We start from the raw sequence: 18,572 nt of genomic DNA, 5'->3' as shown, positions 1-18,572 counted from the left end.
AGTTAGCACTAAAGTCAGCTGCATCTTCGGAAGCAGCTCCCAGTATCCTACAAGCAGGTCTTTGTGTTGGGAATGATCCGAGTAGTAAACAGCAGTGGGGAAAAAAGCATCTTACCACCTGACAAAAGCAATTAAGTGGGGTGTAAGAACTGCCTGGGCTTTGGGTGGCTGCAGGTTAGGGGGAGAAGAGCAGAGTGCTCCGAATCCCCGCTGGTCTCTGGATTTGTTGCCTGGAGCAGGTGTGTGTATCTGTGCCCTTGGCCGAGCAGTGGCCCTTCACAAGGGAGGCATGGAGCAACCCTATCTGCAGACTTGCTCTGTTTATTTGTCTTCCTCCTCCCTGCTTCTCATAGCAGAGATAAGCATCTTTTCTGGAAACATGAAGTACTTAAAACCCCTACCCCGGCTGAACACTGTGTTCAGTGCTGCAAGGTGGTGAAACAATGCTCCGAGCTGCCGGCAAACGGGGATCTGTGGTCCTGCTGGAGTGTGTCCTGCTGAGCATATAGCCTTAAAAGGACATGTGTGGGTTACTTTCCCCTCTTGCATCCTGTTATTTAAGCTATTTTAAGTGCTCGGAGGAAGCTGAGCCAGGGCTTGAAGCCGCGTTTGGGTTTTATCGCGGCTTCGCTGCGCCACCTGCACCCGGGCGGGAGATGGCTCCGAGCATGGCGCTGGCGGGACCTCTCCTCTCCCAGCCTGCTCCGCTGCCGGCCCTGCCTCTGCCCATGGGAAGAGGACACTTCAGACGTGCTGCAGTCTCCTTTGCATCAGGCACCTCCTGATGGAGCCGGGCCGTGGCTTGTCTGTTAAACCCATCTCGCTTGCTTCCATTAGTAACCCTGGGCTGCGCGCCGAAGGGTTTCCTTTGGAATAGCTTCTATTTTGACAGGCTCTTGGGCTGCTGAATCCCGTTTCAGCTTTCGTTACAGAGGGGTTTTAGACCGCCTTCCGTCTGAAGTCTGGCCCCGTTGCGGGACATCCAGCAAGGCACCATATGGTGGGCCTGCAGGGATGCTGGAAACAGCCCTGGGGCTTGCTGGTGCTGCAAAGGTGACTCCTTGTTTAATCCTGCTCCTCTGAACATTGGCTGTGATGCCAGCTGGGGAGCAGAGGCAGCAGGAAGGGAAGCAGCTGCCCTGTGGGATAGCGGTCTCAGCCCTATTTGTCTTGTTCACAGGTCTAAAGGCTTTCAGACATATTGAGAGAAGAATGGGTCTGTATTCTACCTCATAGTCAATCACGGTGGTCTTCTAGCCCCAGAGCTGCATCCCTCCAGTGCAGCAGAGATGGGGACTTTGGAGCTCAGGTCCCTGCTGTCTGACCAACAGGCATTTGATGCAGGAAATACCGTACTTTGTGGTTTCCTCTTTCACTTCTGAATAGGCTCAGACACAGCCCGTGGAAGGCTGGTTCAGAAACACTTCTGAATGCTTAAGTTAGACACGTCAAGAAGAACAGCTTTACTAAATCTGAATCAAAATCGCATCCATGACCTTATCAAGGGTACAATGTCTTGTTCAAGTCTGATTTTTCTCTGTCCTTTGCCTGCTAACATTGGGGTAGGTGTAAAACTTGGTGTTTTAGGTGGTGGATCCATTGGAAGAAGTGATGCACAAGTGTTTCTGGGTTTACCTGCTTGATTTGGCAGCGTAGCAAAGGATCGTGGTCTGTTCAGTCAAGCGAGTTGGCTGAAGGCATGCTGAGGGTGACAGCAAAGGTTTGTTTGGGGTCCATAGGCCCTGGACATGAGCAAATCCATTCTTGTCTGATTGCCTTCCCTGGCTGTGAGGCAGGGAAAAGATGCCTATTGTGGAGCTAGGTTTAGTAGTAAGTGTAACAGAAGAAGCTGTGATTTATCTAGAGGGGAAATAGTTTGCTGATGACATCTCAGGCTGGCCTCTTTAATAAAGCTTGCCTTTGTAAGCTTATATGTTTTTGGAATAAAATTCTCAAAGTGAAGGCCAGACAGCAGCATGTTGCCATCATTAATCACTGGCCCAAAGCGCTTTATTTCATCAGCATTATTGTAAACACTGACATTCTGTGAAGGATTTGAATGTATTTAATCACCCACTGGAATTGATACTGCTCTTTACCCTGAGACCTGGGGCCTGGGGTGCAGGAGGCAGCACAGGTTTGCTCTGTCTGCCTTTGGATGGCTGCCACTAAGCATTTGAATTTCACTTTCTCCCTAGCTTACAAAAGCAATTTTACAATCCCATATGGCTGTGGAAAATGAGGATGTTTGAAGTGGCCATGTGGACATGCTGCTTGCTGGAACAGTGCTGTGAAATGAAACCTAAACCCCACCACTGACACCTCATTCCAAGGAAATTGACTTCCAGATTTTGCTAAAAAGAAAAAAAAGCGTAAGGACTTTAGAGCTGTCATGGTTTTCCTTTATTCCTGACAGTATTTCCCATTAAAGCCTAAGTACTGACCCCAGTGGCAGTGCTGAGGGATTCCCTCTTGAACAAAACCCAACACGCGCTCTTCCATCGTGCAGGCTGGGGAGGACACAAGCGCTTTGGGGCAGCTGAAGCTGTTGCTTGAGTGGAATTTAACCCTAGGGCCTGAGGGAGAGGCTGCTGCCTTGTGAATAGCTGGGAAATCCTGTGTGGGCTATGGGAAGAGGTGGGTGTGGGTGGTGAGGCCAGGCCAGGCCAGGGGTCTTTTTTACCACCCTCACTCTACAAACTTTCTTCCTTACATGCAGCCTGAATCTCCCTCTTTTATTTAAACCCATCACCCCTTGTCCATCACAACAGGCCCTGCTGAAAACTCTCTCCCCATCTTTCTTATAGGTCCCTTTTAAGCACTGAAGGGTCACAATAAGGCTTCCCTGGAGCCTTCTTTTCTCCCAGCTGATGTGATGTGATGACATCCCCAAGGGGTTGGGATCTGTGGATGTGAAAAGCTCCACATTCTTGTTTTCATTCTTCCCAAGTCTCATAGGCAATAGCATCTCCTTTGGCACACGGTGCTGCCCTGGCTTGGTGGGTGCTTGTCAAAGCAAGTGTCCTTGCAGAGCAGTCTTGGGCAGGATTAAAGTATTGGCTGCAGCTTTCTGTCAGCAGTAAGTGGATAACATCATTAGCAGCGTGACAGAGAAGTGTAAGTGCGGAGCTGACTCGGTGTTTTCAGCTCGGAACAGAGCAAGTGCTGTGTTTCATTACTGCCTGTTGCTCACACAAAGCCAGCTGCAGTTAGATGCAGGAAGAAAAGCGCTGGAGATCATGGAAAATGCAGATGCTCTGTTGTGAAACTTCTCCACCGCACTCGGTCATACGTGGTCAGCTCTGCTTCCAGGCTGCCCCTGCCCAAAGCCAAAGCTGTCTCATGGCCTGCGCTGGGACCCTCTCTCAGCATCACCATGTGCATTTACCACCTGCCTTTGATTCCTGGTGTATTCTTGATGCTGCCCATTGAGCAGTTACTACTTGGGCTCGGTGTTTTCATGTGTCCATGTCCTGCACGGATCTTGCTTTCAGCAGAGATGAATGCTCTGCACAATGTGACCCCAAACCAGGTGTGTTGTGATGAGCTGCACTAAGAGGTTCCTCCTTGCCTCCACGTCCTGTAGACATCCCCAGTGCACAGTAAAGCACTTCTGGACATGGGGGCTGTGTTTCTGCTGCCTGGGGCTGGTCATGTTTGGGTACTGGCGTGTTTTAAAAGCTCCTCTTGCCCCTTCTCTTCCTCAGACCTCAACAGCAACGGGTTCATCTGTGACTACGAGTTGCACGAGCTCTTCAAGGAAGCCAACCTGCCTCTGCCCGGGTACAAAGTGAGGGAGATCATCCAGAAGCTCATGATCGACAGCGACAAGAATAAGGATGGGAAGATCAGTTTTGAGGAGTTTGTCTATGTAAGTGGTGTTTCTGAATCCCTGTTAGACAAAGCTCAGCAAGGGAGCAGAAGAGGTTGAACCTGGCTTCTTACTTCTTACCCTAATCCAGGTTTCTTTCTACAAACTGATGACTTTTGAGGACTTGCCATGTAAAAATCTGGTCTTTGCACAGATCTCCAACTATGAGCAGACTTTTGTGTTGTGCTGTCACTGCCAGCACTTAGATTTGGACGGGGGGGAATATGTTGGATTTTAAACAAAAAACAAATAGAACTCACTCGCTTTTCCTATACAAAAGCGTCATTGGAGGCCAAGAGACCATTTCCACATGGGGTGACAACTGGACAAAAGACTTGTAGCTCTCAGGCTTACAGTGTTGACTGGAAGCTGCTCAGTTTTTCCAGGCACATAGATGGATGCCTGTTTTCCCAGTGAATCAGTATCATTTCCTTTCTCAATTTAATGGAACTGCAAGTATTTGCTAAAGACTCGAGGGTGTTTCACGACACACTTGGAGATTAGTCCTAGATGCTGATGCAGGAAACTTCAGATCGTTTATTGCCTTGAGAAGGAAGAACAGGAGTAAAGAGGAAGGAAAAGCTAGAGGCTGGGTCTAATCTGCAGCCTTTTTCTGTAGAAATAGGTCAGAATTTGTAATTATTTGTATTTTTACAAAAGCACAGCACTGCTGAGGTACAGGTTTAATGTCCACCCCTTCATCCCTCTTATGCTCTGACTGAATGCTGGGAGAGTAAGGACAGTATGTGCGGTGCATTGAGGGAGCTGTTTTCAGCTATGTTTCTTGCTATTTCCTAATTTATCTTCACCTTTTGTTCCTTAATTGTTTTCAGACCCTCTGAACTTTTCAGTTCGGAGTCAACCAGTAAGTTGGAGGTGGTTTGCAGTTTGTGAACACTTGCATGCTGGGTGCATGTTGGTTTGAGCTGGTTCCTAACTCTAACTTTGCACTAGGAAGGAAGAAATAAATCTCTTCTGTCACATCTGGATGGTAGCAATGACCAAATAAACACAAAGTGTCTTATGGGCACCTAAGCTAGAGAGCAGAAGCAATGGTTACTTGTAGGATGACGTGAACCGACTTGAGGTCGTGGCAGAGTGACTTAGGGTTTCCTCAGCATTAAGGCACATATTCTAAAGCTGGTGTGCAATACCAGTAACTAGGCCAGCAAAGTTGATCTCCATCAAAATCCTGATGTCTAAAACCAACCAAGCAGAGAACCCAAAGTTTCTGGGCTCTTGCATCTTCACTTACCTCTGCCCCATCACAGGGGTGACCAAAACCCGTGTGTGCCATCAGGAGATGGTTTAAACGTGCTGCATCTGGGCAGTGTTTAGAGAACCTGTACCCATTTCATTTGTGTCTTCAGCACGGTTGGAAGTAATTGGGCTCAGTTTTGAGGCTTTCAAGCCAGTGAATGGAACACTTGTTACGCACTATCACAGGTTTGACTCTGACACACTTGAAGAAGATGGTTTCTTGGGTTGTGGGCAAAGTCTTGTGTGTGAACTAAAGTCACAGTTACATGAGCATCTGGCTTACGCAGAAAGGTTAAAATTGCACAAGGGCTTTCTCAGCTTTGGTCCTGTGGAGCTGCTGCATGTGGACCTGCTCTTGGACTGCAAAGGTTTCACGTTGGGTTTTGTTGTGGTCTCCTGAAATCTACTTGACGAGGTAAATGTATGTGAGGTCCTTCATGCCTAATGCTTGTGTTTCAAAAGGCACTTGCAATATGTGTTTGAGAGAGTAGGATTCCTCCCTGCCCACTCTCCATGTTCAGTTTAATACCACAAGCCCCTGCTGGACCCTTCACGTTTGCTGAGTTTGCTATGAAGTTTGCTTTAAAGCTGAGAAGAAACAGTTTCTGCTGTGGTCCTTTCATTGGGGTTGGACTAGCTGATCTCCGGAGGTCCCTGCCAACCCTAACGGTTCTGGGATCACTTCATGAAGGTGGTTTTCCTTGTTTCAATTGTAGATTTTCCAAGAGGTGAAAAGCAGAGATATCGCTAAAACGTTCCGAAGAGCCATTAACAGGAAGGAAGGGATCTGTGCCATTGGGGGCACCTCGGAGCTCTCCAGCGAGGGGACCCAGCACTCCTACTCAGGTATGTGCCTGCCTTCCACCCCTCTCCACGGTCACTGGACACCATGTGGCCAAACCAGTTGATTTCTATTGCCCTGCACTCTTATTCCCTGAGAGCTGAATAATCTCACGTCAAGGTGAGAGCAGGACAGAATTAGAGGGTAAATCAAGATTAAAAGTGTGTGTAAAATAAATGTGTATTTCTTTCTGTTAACTGTGCTTGCTGATGAAGTCTTTGTGTCACGCTTGAATGTAATAAACTTGTTGAGTAACAAGTAAAGAACAAGAATATACTGGTAGTTGGAAGTGAATGTTGTATTTCTTTATGGAAATAATACCTTATTTCTAATAAGATAGTGTGGAAGTGATGGTGGAGCTTTTATTTCCCTGGGCTGTTGTAGGCTGCTTCTTTGGGGAAAATCTTTGCTATGTTCTGAAAAAGCCTGTATTAACTTTGCAATTGGTTGTCTTAGAGGAAGAAAAATATGCCTTTGTCAACTGGATAAACAAAGCCCTGGAAAATGATCCTGACTGTAGGCATGTGATTCCAATGAACCCCAATACAGATGACCTGTTCAACGCTGTGGGAGATGGGATTGTGCTATGGTGAGTCTTGACGGCTCCTGAAACTGGAGTTTGGGGGAATTTTCTTCCTGTTCCAGGCTGGGTTTGTGACTAATTGTGTGTGCTTAATGTTTTGTGTGTGTATAAAGGGGCTCGGCCATCCAGGCTTTCACTGTCACTGTGTGATGGTGATGCTCCTGCCTTGCTGCCAGCTTCACAAGCTGGTATTGTTGTCTAGTGGGTTTGCTTGGCCTTGAGACTGAGTTTGAAGGGGAGAAGGTGCTTTGCAGAAGCAGGAGTTGTCCTGGTGCAAACTCAACCTGATGGCAGGGAGCTTGGAGGAGGGCAGAAGGGTTAAATAGCATTAATAATGCTGTTAAAAGTGTTAATAGGTTATTGTTTAGACAGTAACCTCTGTGGTTACTGTTGTTGTGTTCGTAACCTTATGAAGTAACCCCAAAATGGCTTTTCTGGGCTGCACTGAGTAACTTGTTTTGCTGCATACTGAAACAGAAGGTATCCAGGGCTGCTAAACACTTTGGCTTTGTGGTTTTGGTTTGGTTTTCAAATGGCAGTGAATTAGGATAGTGGAGAATTGGATCAGCCTGGAGTTTCAGTAACTCCATCAATACGCAGAAGATGTTTAGTGGCTGCCCGTTGCTTCTCATTTATTTTCTGCTTTGTTTTTTTCTTTAGCCTGTGATTGATTTATTTTAATGAGATTTTATTTCCCCAGTTTCAAGTAATTCAGGGCTTCACCTGAAGACTGAATTGAGTAGGATGTAGTTCATGCCATCAAGGGAAAACATGCCTGTGCTTGCTGTTGCCTAATTCCCTGTGCTCAGGTGCTCCCCCCAGAGCTCTTGAGGTGTTCGTGCCTTGGGGAGCAGGTTGGTTCTTGCCAGCAGCAGCGCACCTTTACAAGAGCAGGAAGCACATTGTTGTACTGGAATCTGCAGCAGGCATCAACGGAGCAATGAGTCCTCGCTAGTTCCGAGACTGTGCTGTGAATAATTCATGTGCTCTTTTTGCTCCAGCAGCTGAGATCAGGAGTGCCCAGGAGCGTGTTTAAGGTTTCAGGCTTAGCTATTAATTACAAACACATCCTTGATCGTGTAAATATTAACTTCTGATTTACACAGCCTTTATTTTAAGAAATAAGAATCCCCAAAACCAAAGAGGCAAAAGGAAACGTGTTTTGTATCGGTGCGCTGGGCTTTGTTGAGATTCACTGCTCAGTGTTCACATGGTGTTGGTTTTCTTCCCACCAGCAAAATGATCAATCTTTCTGTTCCGGACACCATTGATGAAAGAGCGATTAACAAGAAGAAGCTCACCCCATTCATCATTCAGGTATTACACGTTCCCCTGTTTTTGCTGGAATTCAGGTTCTGCTAGCACTGATGGAGGCAGCGTGGTGGCCTGAGGCATCGCTATTGTGAAGCTCTGGACTTTTATAACTTGGGTTTAATGATGAAGGGCAGTTTTGGGGGTATGAGTGCAGTTCAAGAGACAAAAATGAATTTAATCAGGGGCAAACCAGCTGAAATGCTGTGTGCACCTTGTATTGCTGCGGTGATTACACACAGTAAAACAAGATGGTCACCGGAGTTGCCTGTCCATGGAGCTTCCCATGGTACAGCAGGTTTTTGTGAGGATGCCTGCGTGTGAGTATAACTTAACACTTCTCAGCCTTATTCTTATTGGCACCACTCGATGCGACTGACTCAGAGGCTGAAACTAAATACCAGAGGCTGAAATTCAACCCTGGTGCCTCGTTCAGTTCATGTTGATTCAGCCACCACAGTGCTGCTAAAACTGCTCAGCATCGAGGAGCATCTCCCCCGAGCGGCTGCTGTTGGAGCAAGGGCCAAGGGGGGATCTCCCTGCTGGGGCTGGATGAAAGGCGAAGCAGCGTCTCCCCGCGCTGTGCCTCACGCGGCTGTCGCTGTTCGCAGGAGAACCTGAACCTGGCGCTCAATTCCGCCTCCGCCATCGGCTGTCACGTTGTCAATATCGGAGCAGAGGACCTGAGGGAGGGGAAACCCCACCTGGTCCTGGGGCTCCTCTGGCAGATCATTAAGATCGGCTTGTTCGCCGACATCGAGCTCAGCAGAAATGAAGGTAAATGAAACGATAGAGCCTGACCACCGCGTTGCTTGTGCTGTCACTGCCAGCCCCACCACTGCCTCTTCCTTCCCCTCCTCTCCTCCAGTGATTTGGTTCTCCTACACCCCTCCCTGGTGCCGGCAGCGGGGCAGCTGAGCTCTCGCTGCTGCAGAGCTCTCCCTTGTGCTGCTTCGTCCTGCACTGACAGCCTCCAAACTCTGAACTTTGCAAATCAATTGCAGAGCTGTGGTTACTCCTGCACGGGCTATCGGAGTGCCCAGATGGATGCAGGGGCTTCCATGTCTTCCATTTAACTTGCCCATAGTGAACTGGTACTGTTGTTTGGCTTAGATTGAGAATCCGTGGCATGGGAAGCACTGGCCAGCTGGAAGGATGCTCATCTTGGCTTATTCTTGTGAAACTGCTTGGAAGCACTTTTTCATGGAGACTGGAGCCCATTTGCATTTCTTACAGTCATCAGCCTGAGTGTAAAATCCAGGGAATTTTGTTATACAAGAGAATGGAAAATATTTCTCATATGCAATTCTCTGTGTAACAACCAGCTTGGGAAAGCTCCATTAATACCCACGTTATTTTCACTTCATCACTAGTTGCTGTTGTCCCTGCCTTCTTCCCGTGAATTGTGGCTGCAGCTCTTCCTCTGGCATGCAGGTTTGCCTCTTGAAATCTCCTTCCTTCCCCTCACAAGCATTTCTCTTCTAGCACTGGCTGCCTTACTTCGTGATGGTGAAAATCTGGAAGACCTCATGAAGCTCTCCCCGGAGGAGCTGCTCCTAAGATGGGCCAACTTCCACCTGGAGAACGCAGGCTGGCACAAGATCAATAACTTCAGTGCAGATATCAAGGTACCGAGAGCTCTCCTGGCCTGCATGTGCCTGGGGAAAGGTTGGGAGCTGGCTGGGGCTGTGTTTGCATCCTTCCTCCTTGGACAGGACCTTCCTTAACCTCAGCACACTGAGCAGGCTTAGCAAGGGTTTTATGGACCAGGTTGCTCCAAGCCCCTGTGTCCAACCTGGCCTTGATCACTGCCAGGGATGGGGCAGCCACAGCTTCTCTGGGCACCCTGTGCCAATGAGAGAGGATTGAGGTGGATTCCAGGTTAAAGGACTGTTGGGGTGGGGAAAAAAAGGGTACTTGAGGTGCATGTGGAGCCCAGAGCTCCCCTGTGTGCCCGTACGAGTGGTCACTCTTATTGCCAGCTTCAGAAGTACTCACAGCTGCTGGCTTGTCTGGTGTAATCCACAGGCTGCCAGGTGGTTCTTAGTGCTGTGGACTACAAGGACTTGTAGCTGATAAATAATTAGCGCAGCTATTTGCTCCTCCTGCTTTGTGACAATCCCTGGCCTCTCCTTTAAGCTGTTCTAGCTAATGGGCAAGCACAGGAGAAAACAGACTCCTCATCGTCATTGTTTTGCCTGGGCTTTCTCTTCACTGAGCCCTTTTCACTGTTGCTGTAGCACTAGGGATGGTTGACCGGGGGTTAGGGCCACCCTGGGAGATGTGGGGGACCATGAGGGTGAGCAGCACGGGGTCCCTGCTGTTGGGGAGGAAGCTGTGACACCAGAGCCTGCAGCAAAGGCAGCTTTCAAACAGGCACCCCCCATAACTTTAATGTCACCTATTTCTAACCTTTTCTCTTTGTTTCCTTTCCTGCTGCCTGGATCCCTGCCCTTCTGCTCGCTTTAAGCTTACAGATTTTGGTAATTCAGTAAAGGTACATAAGCCAACCATGCAGAGTGACTTGTTAAAGATGAGCCTGAAGTCAGTTATCTTGTATTCACTGCTGTGTGGGAGGCCTGAATTGTCTTTTTCATCCATTTCAGGATTCTAGAGCTTATTTCCACCTCCTGCATCAAATTGCACCTAAAGGACAGAAAGAGGGAGAACCCCAGATTGATATTAACATGTCGGGTTTCAATGTAAGTACTGGGGCTGTCGTGTCCTCACACTGTACAGCTGAGAACTCCCTGTGCCCTAGAATTGCCCCAGGGCATCTGGGTAACCTGGAATCTTAATTTCTAGAGCATAAGTGTCAGTGGGATGTGCACCCCTTGGGGATGTGCTAAATGAGGGGTTGATGCAGGCCTGGTCACTACCTGCTGGTTAATATAAGTGATTGAAGCCCCGTTTGTGGTTTGCTGTGCTGGGGAGGATGCTGACTCCTGCTTTTCAACCATCAAGTTCAAAAAGCATGGAAGTTGGAAAGCACCATGCTAGGGAGAACACCAGGAGAAACCAGGACAACTGCACTGAGCACAATTCTTCCCTTTGATTAGTAGCTGATGCCTAAGGAACACGGCTGGAATTGTGACACTGCCCCAGGTAGCATAGAATCATAGAGTGGTTTGGGTTGGAAGGGACCTTAAGATCATCTAGTTCCAACCCCCTGCCGTGGGCAGGGATGCCTCATGTCACCCAACTCTGTCCAGCCTGGCCTTGAGCACTGCCAGGGACTGAGCATTTACCATTTCTCTCTGAACAACCTGTGCCAGGGCCTCGCCACTCTCACACAGTAAATAATTTCTTCAGGTATAACTGATATACCCAACCTGAACTTCCACTGTTTCAGTGTGAACCCATCACCCCTTGTCCTATCGCTGCAGCATCCTTGTAGCCCCCGTCAGACACTGGAAGCTGCTCTGATGTCTCCAAGGCTGAACAATCCCAGTGCTCTCAGCCTGACATCCAGGAGCTTTCCATCTGCTCTGCAGCCCGTTCTCTTCCATGGCAGCTCTTGTCTCGCTTCCTCCCCAGGAGAAGGACGACCTGCGGAGAGCAGAGTACATGCTGCAGCAGGCAGATCGCCTCGGCTGCCGGCAGTTCGTCACGCCGGCTGACGTGGTCAGCGGCAACCCTAAACTGAACCTGGCCTTTGTGGCCAACCTGTTCAACAAGTACCCAGCACTTACCAAGCCTGAAAACCAGGACATCGACTGGACCTTGCTGGAAGGTGATGGCCGTATTGGTGATGGAACTGGCAGGAGGGAAATACCTGAAGTAAACACAAGAGGCTGTGCCCACTGAAGTGACACCTGTGATTTGAGGCTTCAGTGCTGGTTTACTCATCTGTGGCAGATCAGGAGGGCATTTTGCAGCCTGCGGAGCCCGAACCTGCAGGAGCAGCCTGTCAGTGCCCGTGCCAGGGCTGGGAGTTGGGTTGAGCCCCTCAGTAATGCAGCGAGGCGTTCATGGGAGCACTGATTGTTGGCAGAACTGGGTTAGGGCTTTGGCTGCCTGGCTCCCAGCCGGCAGTGAGCCAGCACCTACGGGAAAGACCTTCCTGCTGCTTTATCTTGCAGAAGGAGCAAAAGGCAGTGCTGAGGCCTGGTGAAGTCGGACTGCTGTCCTGAACTAGATCCCAGGGCAGCCTCTTCCTTTGGAAAAGTTATCATGGAAAAAAATACCCCTTTTCTGCTCAACCCCCAAAGTGATGAGCTGTGCCACTCAAAGCGCCCTGCCTTGCAAGGGGAAACCCCTGCCCAGCTTCGAGCTTGCAGAAGCTGAATGAACCTGTTTTCTCCCATTTAGGAGAGACGCGTGAGGAACGGACCTTCCGCAACTGGATGAACTCCCTCGGTGTGAGCCCCCATGTAAATCACCTCTACGGGTAAGCTCGTGGGAGAGGCCCAATGAGATCAGACTGGAGATGTGCCCACACCAGTGTCTTGGTCACCAAAGGGCAAGGAAAGAGTTTAAGAAAGGGTGATTGTATGGAGTGGGAGATGCTCGCTGTGCCCTCCCTGCAGTCCATAGAGGCAGGGCTGAAGACAGTTTGCTTATCTTCCCTTACCTTGTGTAAATTGGTACCCTGACATCCCGATACATTTAGATCTGCTTGAGCAACTGGGCCAGGAATGTAACCTGCATTAGAGCAATTGGAACTAATTTCCCTGTCACCTAACTTTAGGGCTTAACCAAGACATTAGGAGGCAAGATCCTCTGGGTCCCTGTAGTCAGTGAAGAGAGGTGGCTTCCTTTGGGTTTTGTGTAACAAAATTCTTCTGGAGATCCATTGCTGATGCCCGTGCTGAAACCTGCTTTGCTGCTGGCGTTAAGCACGGAGCATTCCTCCTACCCTGAAAACTACAGAATGCCTTGAATCCTTTTTCTCATTAGAGTTGTTGAAACAGCAGCAACCTGTAAAGAACAGTAATCATTCCTGATGTGACCAAGTCAGAGAGCACATAGATCTAGAACCATTGGGCTTAACCAGCGCTTTCCCTTTAGCGATCTCCAAGACGCACTGGTAATCCTACAGCTGTACGAGAAGATCAAAGTTCCTGTTGACTGGAATAAGGTTAACAAGCCTCCGTACCCCAAGCTTGGGGCAAATATGAAGAAGGTAAGAATTTCAAAGACGCTAAAACTTCCTATATGGGGCTTCGAGTCAAGTGAGCGTGTTTTGTGAGGGAGGTTTCTGTTTGAACTCTTTGTAGCTGGAAAACTGTAACTACGCTGTGGACTTGGGAAAGCATCCGGCAAAGTTCTCCCTGGTTGGCATCGGAGGGCAGGATCTGAATGATGGAAACCCAACGCTGACACTGGCCTTAGTGTGGCAGTTGATGAGAAGGTAGGGCCTGTCCCAGGCACTTTGTGAATGCAGCACAGCTTGGGCAGGGTATTTTGCCATGAGAGCACCCATTTGCGTTAGAATGGGGGGAAGGAGAAACTTAATAACAGATGAAGTTGACCATCCTTTTTCTTACCTGGTTCTGAAGGTGATGCAAATACATACCTGTATGAACATGGTAGCTCCTCATTTGGCATTAGAGGTCAGAGTACTCCTAAGCTGATGCACAACTTTTAGGTAATGTGCTACCCCAATGGAGCAGATGGTCAATGGTGAAATGGTTTAACAAGTGTCCTGAGCCCAGGCAGTTTTGTGAGCTCATATGTAAGGACTTGAAAGGCTGGGAAGATGAAATGCTTTAGCAGAAAGCACACTTCAGATAAGATAATTAAGTCCTTTTTTGCTAAAGGAGTTAAAAGAAGCAGAGACTATGTGAAGGCTTTCCAAGCTGCCGTGAGCTCACACTGCATCCTGCGGCTTTGCCCAGGTTCTTGCTTCATCTTCTTCTCTCTGCTGGTTCTCAGGTACACGCTGAATGTCCTCGAGGACCTGGGTGACGGTCAGAAAGCCAACGATGACATTATAGTCAGCTGGGTAAACCAGACCCTGAAAGACGCTGGCAAGTCCACCTCCATCCAGAACTTCAAGGTGCAGGTTCTCCTCTTGCATCCAAAAGGAGAGGGGTGCCCAAAAAGTATTCCCTTGGCTGGAGGAGCAGTCGGGGGTGTCTTAGGAAGGCAGGAAATCTGTGTGCTGGGAGCAAACTGGCTTCAAGCTAACAGAGGAGACACTAGGACTGCCCAGTGTGGGGCAAGGCAGCTGATGGGGCGGCAGAGGAGGGAGGGGAGGGAGGAAAGCTCTGGGATCAGATGGTGGCAAGAACAGGGCTGGAGCTGGTGAGCGTTGGAGGGTGAGGGCTGTCCCTTGGGATCTGGTCAGCTGCTGAGCATCGGGTACAGCCTTGTGTTCTCAGAGCACTTGCAGCAAACTGGAGCAATGATCTTGTGCTAATTCCAAAGGAGTGGCAGCAGTTTGGTTTTCTCTGTGTGGTCCAGCTGGGAATAATCCCTAACACTGCTGCTTTGGAAGGGCTTCTTTAAAGCTTGTTTGGTTGCATGTAGCAGAGCAGCTGGATCGAGGTGAGAAGCATGCTTTAAGGGTTACATTCATCTTTACTCGCCCCTGTTTTCTCCAGGACAAGACCATCAGCACGAGCCTGGCCGTTGTGGATTTAATTGATGCTATACAGCCTGGTTGTATCAACTACGACCTTGTAAAGACCGGTCATCTATCAGAAGATGACAAACAAAACAATGCTAAGTAAGTTTCCCGTTTCCAAAGCTGGTTTGCACTGATGCACTGCACCTTCTATGTGCCTCGGCCTTGATCTTACTGCTGTGGTTTTAAGCCCCTTTAACACCCTCATAGACAGGCAGCCCGCTGAAATGCAGTTGCTGTCCTTGCCTGGAACGCTGGAGGGAGCAGTTGGCTGGACTCTGCTTGCTGAAGCCGAGCCGCCCAAGCAGTCCGTAGCCGTGATGTGCTCCTCCTATGTTTGCTCAGGAGGATGAAGGGCTCAGCCTGGTGTCCCATGTCTTGTGGAATCACCAGGGGCTGTCAGGTGTAAAGCAGGCCTATTAAAACCTGCCTTTGGAACGCGTGTTCTGCAGGGCTGAGCAGCAGCAAAGTTTCTTGCAGAGAGCAGTCTCACCTGGTGATTGTTGGAGAGCAGGCAGAAGGGGAAACGTGACTGCTTGCTGGGGAACCCTCAGTGCGGTGGGCTCCCTGCTAGCCCTAACAAGTATTAATTGCACGTTTTTACCTGTCTGTGAAGAGGACTTGATGTTCAAGGGTCAGTTTGTGCATTAAAGACACTTTCCTGTAGAAGACCCAGCAAAATCTATAACTCAGATTTGAGCTGTGTGCTTTTATAAAGCAAACAGGTTTGGGGACTGTTGCGCAGTGCGAATGTGAACCAAGAGGACAAGAGGGGAAATGGTGTTGGATGAGGCAGGAGCTGACGTGTGGTTTGCTGGTGACAGCACTGACCCACTCCTCTCTCCATGGTGAACAGGTACGCGGTGTCTATGGCAAGAAGGATCGGTGCCAGGGTTTATGCTCTTCCAGAAGACCTTGTGGAGGTGAAACCGAAGATGGTCATGACGGTGTTTGCCTGCTTGATGGGCAGGGGCATGAAGCGAGTATAAAAGGGCTGAGCTATGTAACGAAAACTAAACCCAAACCGCAACACAAACCCAACCTGCCACCCTGGGTGCATGAGTAGCAGATCAGCTGCGGCCACGTGGACATGCTGTTGGCTTAGGAACTGTCGAAGTTCAAAGGACTTGGTTTTGCTTTGCAAGACAAACTCTTACCAACATTCTCAGGGAGAGGAGTTTTAACCAACAGCCGTGCTCTTTTCCCAAAGGAAAGTGTTAACTTCTCAAGAGCTCACAGAAATGCATTCATAACAGCCCTGTGTCTTGCAATACTGCTCTGGAGCTGTCTTCACTTCATTATTTCTCAGCTACTTGGTGTTGTTTTACCCCTGAGGGCTATAAGGTGGTTGGTTTGAGTAGCAATGGAAACACCTCTAATTCCTATCTGCAGTCCAGTTTAATTTCTGCTACATAACCCAAGCATATTCTAGGTTTGACCATTTCCTTTGCAAATCAATACAGTACAAGTTGGGACCTGCAGGCCAGCTCGCAATGCTAAATGAGACGTGTAATTGGGAAGGTGGGTCTTCCTCTGGTATTCTCTGTACATGGTGCTTTTTTATACATCTAACTATATTGATTAATTTACAAATCAAGCATGGCAGGTTTTTTTCCTCTTGCTGCTTATAAAAAAGGGGCCTTTTTGTTACTTTGGTTTGGCTTTGGTTTAAAGTTATGTTATCTCTGAGAACACCACCATCCTTGGACCTCGCACGTATGGCATCACGCTGCTGATGGCACGGTTACACCTGCGAACGGAAGTGAATGCATTTTTGTTGCATCTTGGTTCAGTTCTGTGCACCTAGAAAGTAAGTTTTACAAAAGATCTGCATGAAAACTCTAGGGTTTTTTATTTAAAATGCTGTTGGATATAAACCCATACTCTGTGGGGGGGGAGGTTTTGTGCAGGGGAAGAGGCAAATGTTAGAAACAGCAGGGTTCAATAAACTGAACAGCAACTGTGCTGGAACATAAAACTATTTTTACAGATAAAAGGAAGTGTTGTCGCCAAAGAAGGAAGATGCTGTATCAATAGGATTTAATATTATCTTGCTTTGGCAAGCTGTTTTGCTATATTTTGAGATCATATTGCTATTCCAAGCTATTCAAAGTGATGTAATATGGTGGCAAAGCATTAGTTGAAATAAAAACGTTTAAATATACACTTCTCTCCTTCTTTACACTGCCCTGGCCCGGCAGCCTGTCCTCAGTGGTGCTCAGCTATGCTTCAGTTCAGCTTTTTGTGTTACCCCAGGTCCATTGCTCTGTAAGGGCTTTGCTTGAGGAGATCTTGTTATTGCTCTGGGCACAGGCAGTGAGGTTGTTCCCAACCTGTGTTTCAGGCAGGCTTCTGTAAAACCTTTCCCTTGAACGGGCACAGGATGCCCAGAGAAGCTGTGGCTGCCCCATCCCTGGCAGTGTTCAAGGGCAGGTTGGACACAGGGGCTTGGAGCAAGCTGCTCCAGTGGAAGGTGTCCCTGCCTGTGGCAGGGGTTGGAGCTGGAGGAGCTTTGAGGTCCCTTCAGCCCAACCCAGGCTGGGGTTCTGTGATGAAATAAGCGGCCTTTAATTCAAAGAGAGCTGCCCCATCCCCTCCCACAGCACCACGCCTGGCAGGCGAGCACCAGCAGGATGACCCCGCTGTGGACAGTGGGAGTTCTGGTGCCTGCACTGGTACCATCGCCCCCGCACTTGTCCTCGCTGGGCAGCTCAGGGGGCCCGGTGCAGTGGGTCAGGTCCCCGGGCCGGGGGCCATGGGGTGCTGTGGTGTTGTGAGGGCTGGGGAAGGCACAGTGCAGCCCCTGGATGGCTCCACCGCGCGTGGACGCCCATCTCCAGAACCACAGCATCCTGCAGTCGCATTTCCAGGGGTTGTGGGATAAGAAGACGTACTTGAGCTTGGGCAGCTCAGCAAGCAGGCGGCTGGGGAGGGAGCTGAGGTTGTTCTTGCTCAGGTGGAGGAAGTGCAGCTTGTTTAAGTACAGGAAAGCAGAGTCTGAGATGGAGGAGATCTGGTTGTTGTTCAGGTACAAGTTCCTCAAGTTGAGCAAATGCCTGAAGGTGCAGGCGACAGCAGTGATCCTGTTGGCTTCAAGGTGCATAGTCTTGAGCTGGATCAACCCGTCGAAAAGCTGATTAGGCAAATCAGCGATGAAGTTGTGTCCTAAATTTAACATTCCCAGTCTGAGGAGCTTTGTGAAAGCGCCGTTTTGAATGATCCATATCCGGTTCTTCCTGAGGTTCAGCTCGTACAGGCTCTCCAAGTCCTTCAGGGAATCTCTGCCAATGGCTTCTATGTGGTTGCCCTCCAGGGACAGCTGGGTGAGGCTGGAGAGGTTCCTAAAGGCCTGTGGGACGTACCGCATGTTGTTGGAGGCTAAGTCCAGCCTCTCCAAGGAAGGCAGGTGCGAGAAGAGCAGCGGGTGGATTTCAAAGATGTTGCAGTGGGACAGGTCCAGGCTGAGGAGGTTTACCAGCCCCCTGAAGGTGTTTGCGTGCAGGTAGGTGAGGCGCGAGTTCCTGCTGAGGTGCAGCTCCCGCAGCTGGCTGAGCGCATGGAAGGTGCCCGGGGACAGGAAGGTCAGGTTGTTCCCATCCAGCCAGAGGCTGTGCAGGAAGGTCAGGTTCCTGAAGGTGCTGGTGCTGAGGCCCCGCAGGTGGTTGTTGGAGAGGTTTAGGGAGACGCTGGAGGTGGCGATTTCTCCCGGGAGGGCTCGCAGCCCCGTTCTGTTACAGTGGATGCTCTCTCCGGGTGCACACTGGCACACGCTCGGGCACGAAGCAGAGGTATTGAGACTCAGCCCAGCCTCGGCTGCGCAAGTAAGTAGAAATACAGCAGGAAAGAACATGGCCAGGCACCCGTCAGCCACTGCATCTAATACCTGGTGGACAGCAGAGAAGGAGGCAAGAAAAAGAGCAGGTACCTTTCGGGCAGGCGAACCGCGAGCACCGCAGGGCTGGTTGGACTGTGCTTTGGTGCACACTGAAACTGAACCCTCGTTCTTCCTGCTGCCGAGCAGCGGGATCAAGTCTTTAGACGGATAAAAGCCGATTAAGCTCCTGCTGTGAGGAGCACCACTGAGAGGCAGGGGCACCTCTTCGCTCTCACTGTGGTTTTTCCCACCTCCTGCCCT

The 18,572-nt window shown here is 49.4% G+C and overlaps 2 protein-coding genes across 3 annotated transcripts in view; one reads left to right on the top strand and one right to left on the bottom strand.

Moving 5' to 3' along the window:
• Nucleotides 1-16,599, top strand: part of PLS3 (plastin 3) — a 30,031-nt gene extending 13,432 nt beyond the window's left edge. Inside the window, exons 3-17 of one of the 2 annotated variants that reach the window (XM_057404938.1) lie at nt 3,708-3,871; nt 5,848-5,977; nt 6,429-6,561; nt 7,791-7,872; nt 8,478-8,643; nt 9,352-9,494; nt 10,337-10,363; nt 10,473-10,568; nt 11,404-11,599; nt 12,178-12,256; nt 12,877-12,991; nt 13,086-13,219; nt 13,744-13,867; nt 14,415-14,539; nt 15,294-16,599. In XM_057404938.1, the coding sequence (XP_057260921.1) occupies nt 3,708-3,871; nt 5,848-5,977; nt 6,429-6,561; nt 7,791-7,872; nt 8,478-8,643; nt 9,352-9,494; nt 10,337-10,363; nt 10,473-10,568; nt 11,404-11,599; nt 12,178-12,256; nt 12,877-12,991; nt 13,086-13,219; nt 13,744-13,867; nt 14,415-14,539; nt 15,294-15,426 (1,847 nt within the window). In that variant the 3' untranslated portion in view covers nt 15,427-16,599. The remainder of the gene's footprint in view (nt 1-3,707; nt 3,872-5,847; nt 5,978-6,428; nt 6,562-7,790; nt 7,873-8,477; nt 8,644-9,351; nt 9,495-10,336; nt 10,364-10,472; nt 10,569-11,403; nt 11,600-12,177; nt 12,257-12,876; nt 12,992-13,085; nt 13,220-13,743; nt 13,868-14,414; nt 14,540-15,293) is intronic. The other variant, XM_057404939.1, reaches the window with a different exon arrangement.
• A 410-nt stretch (nt 16,600-17,009) lies between these two features.
• On the bottom strand, nt 17,010-18,287 carry LOC130596907 (nyctalopin-like). Its single transcript, XM_057404977.1, has one exon. It carries the CDS (start codon nt 18,285-18,287, stop codon nt 17,010-17,012), a length of 1,278 nt encoding a protein of 425 aa, XP_057260960.1.
• Nucleotides 18,288-18,572: the final 285 nt, after the last annotated feature.

The sequence above is a fragment of the Pezoporus wallicus genome, unplaced genomic scaffold, assembly GCF_028554395.1.
Source record: "Pezoporus wallicus isolate ANWC-B61680 ecotype Strahan unplaced genomic scaffold, APGP_CSIRO_Pwel_v1 contig_6217, whole genome shotgun sequence".
NCBI lineage: Eukaryota > Metazoa > Chordata > Aves > Psittaciformes > Psittacidae > Pezoporus > Pezoporus wallicus.
Note: the sequence above shows the minus strand (reverse complement) of the source record. Positions and strands in the feature narration are given on the sequence as shown.

Bases quoted from the DNA above. Each gene is read 5' to 3' on its own strand.
- LOC130596907 (XM_057404977.1), bottom strand. From the start codon at position 18,287: ATGTTCTTTCCTGCTGTATTTCTACTTACTTGCGCAGCCGAGGCTGGG.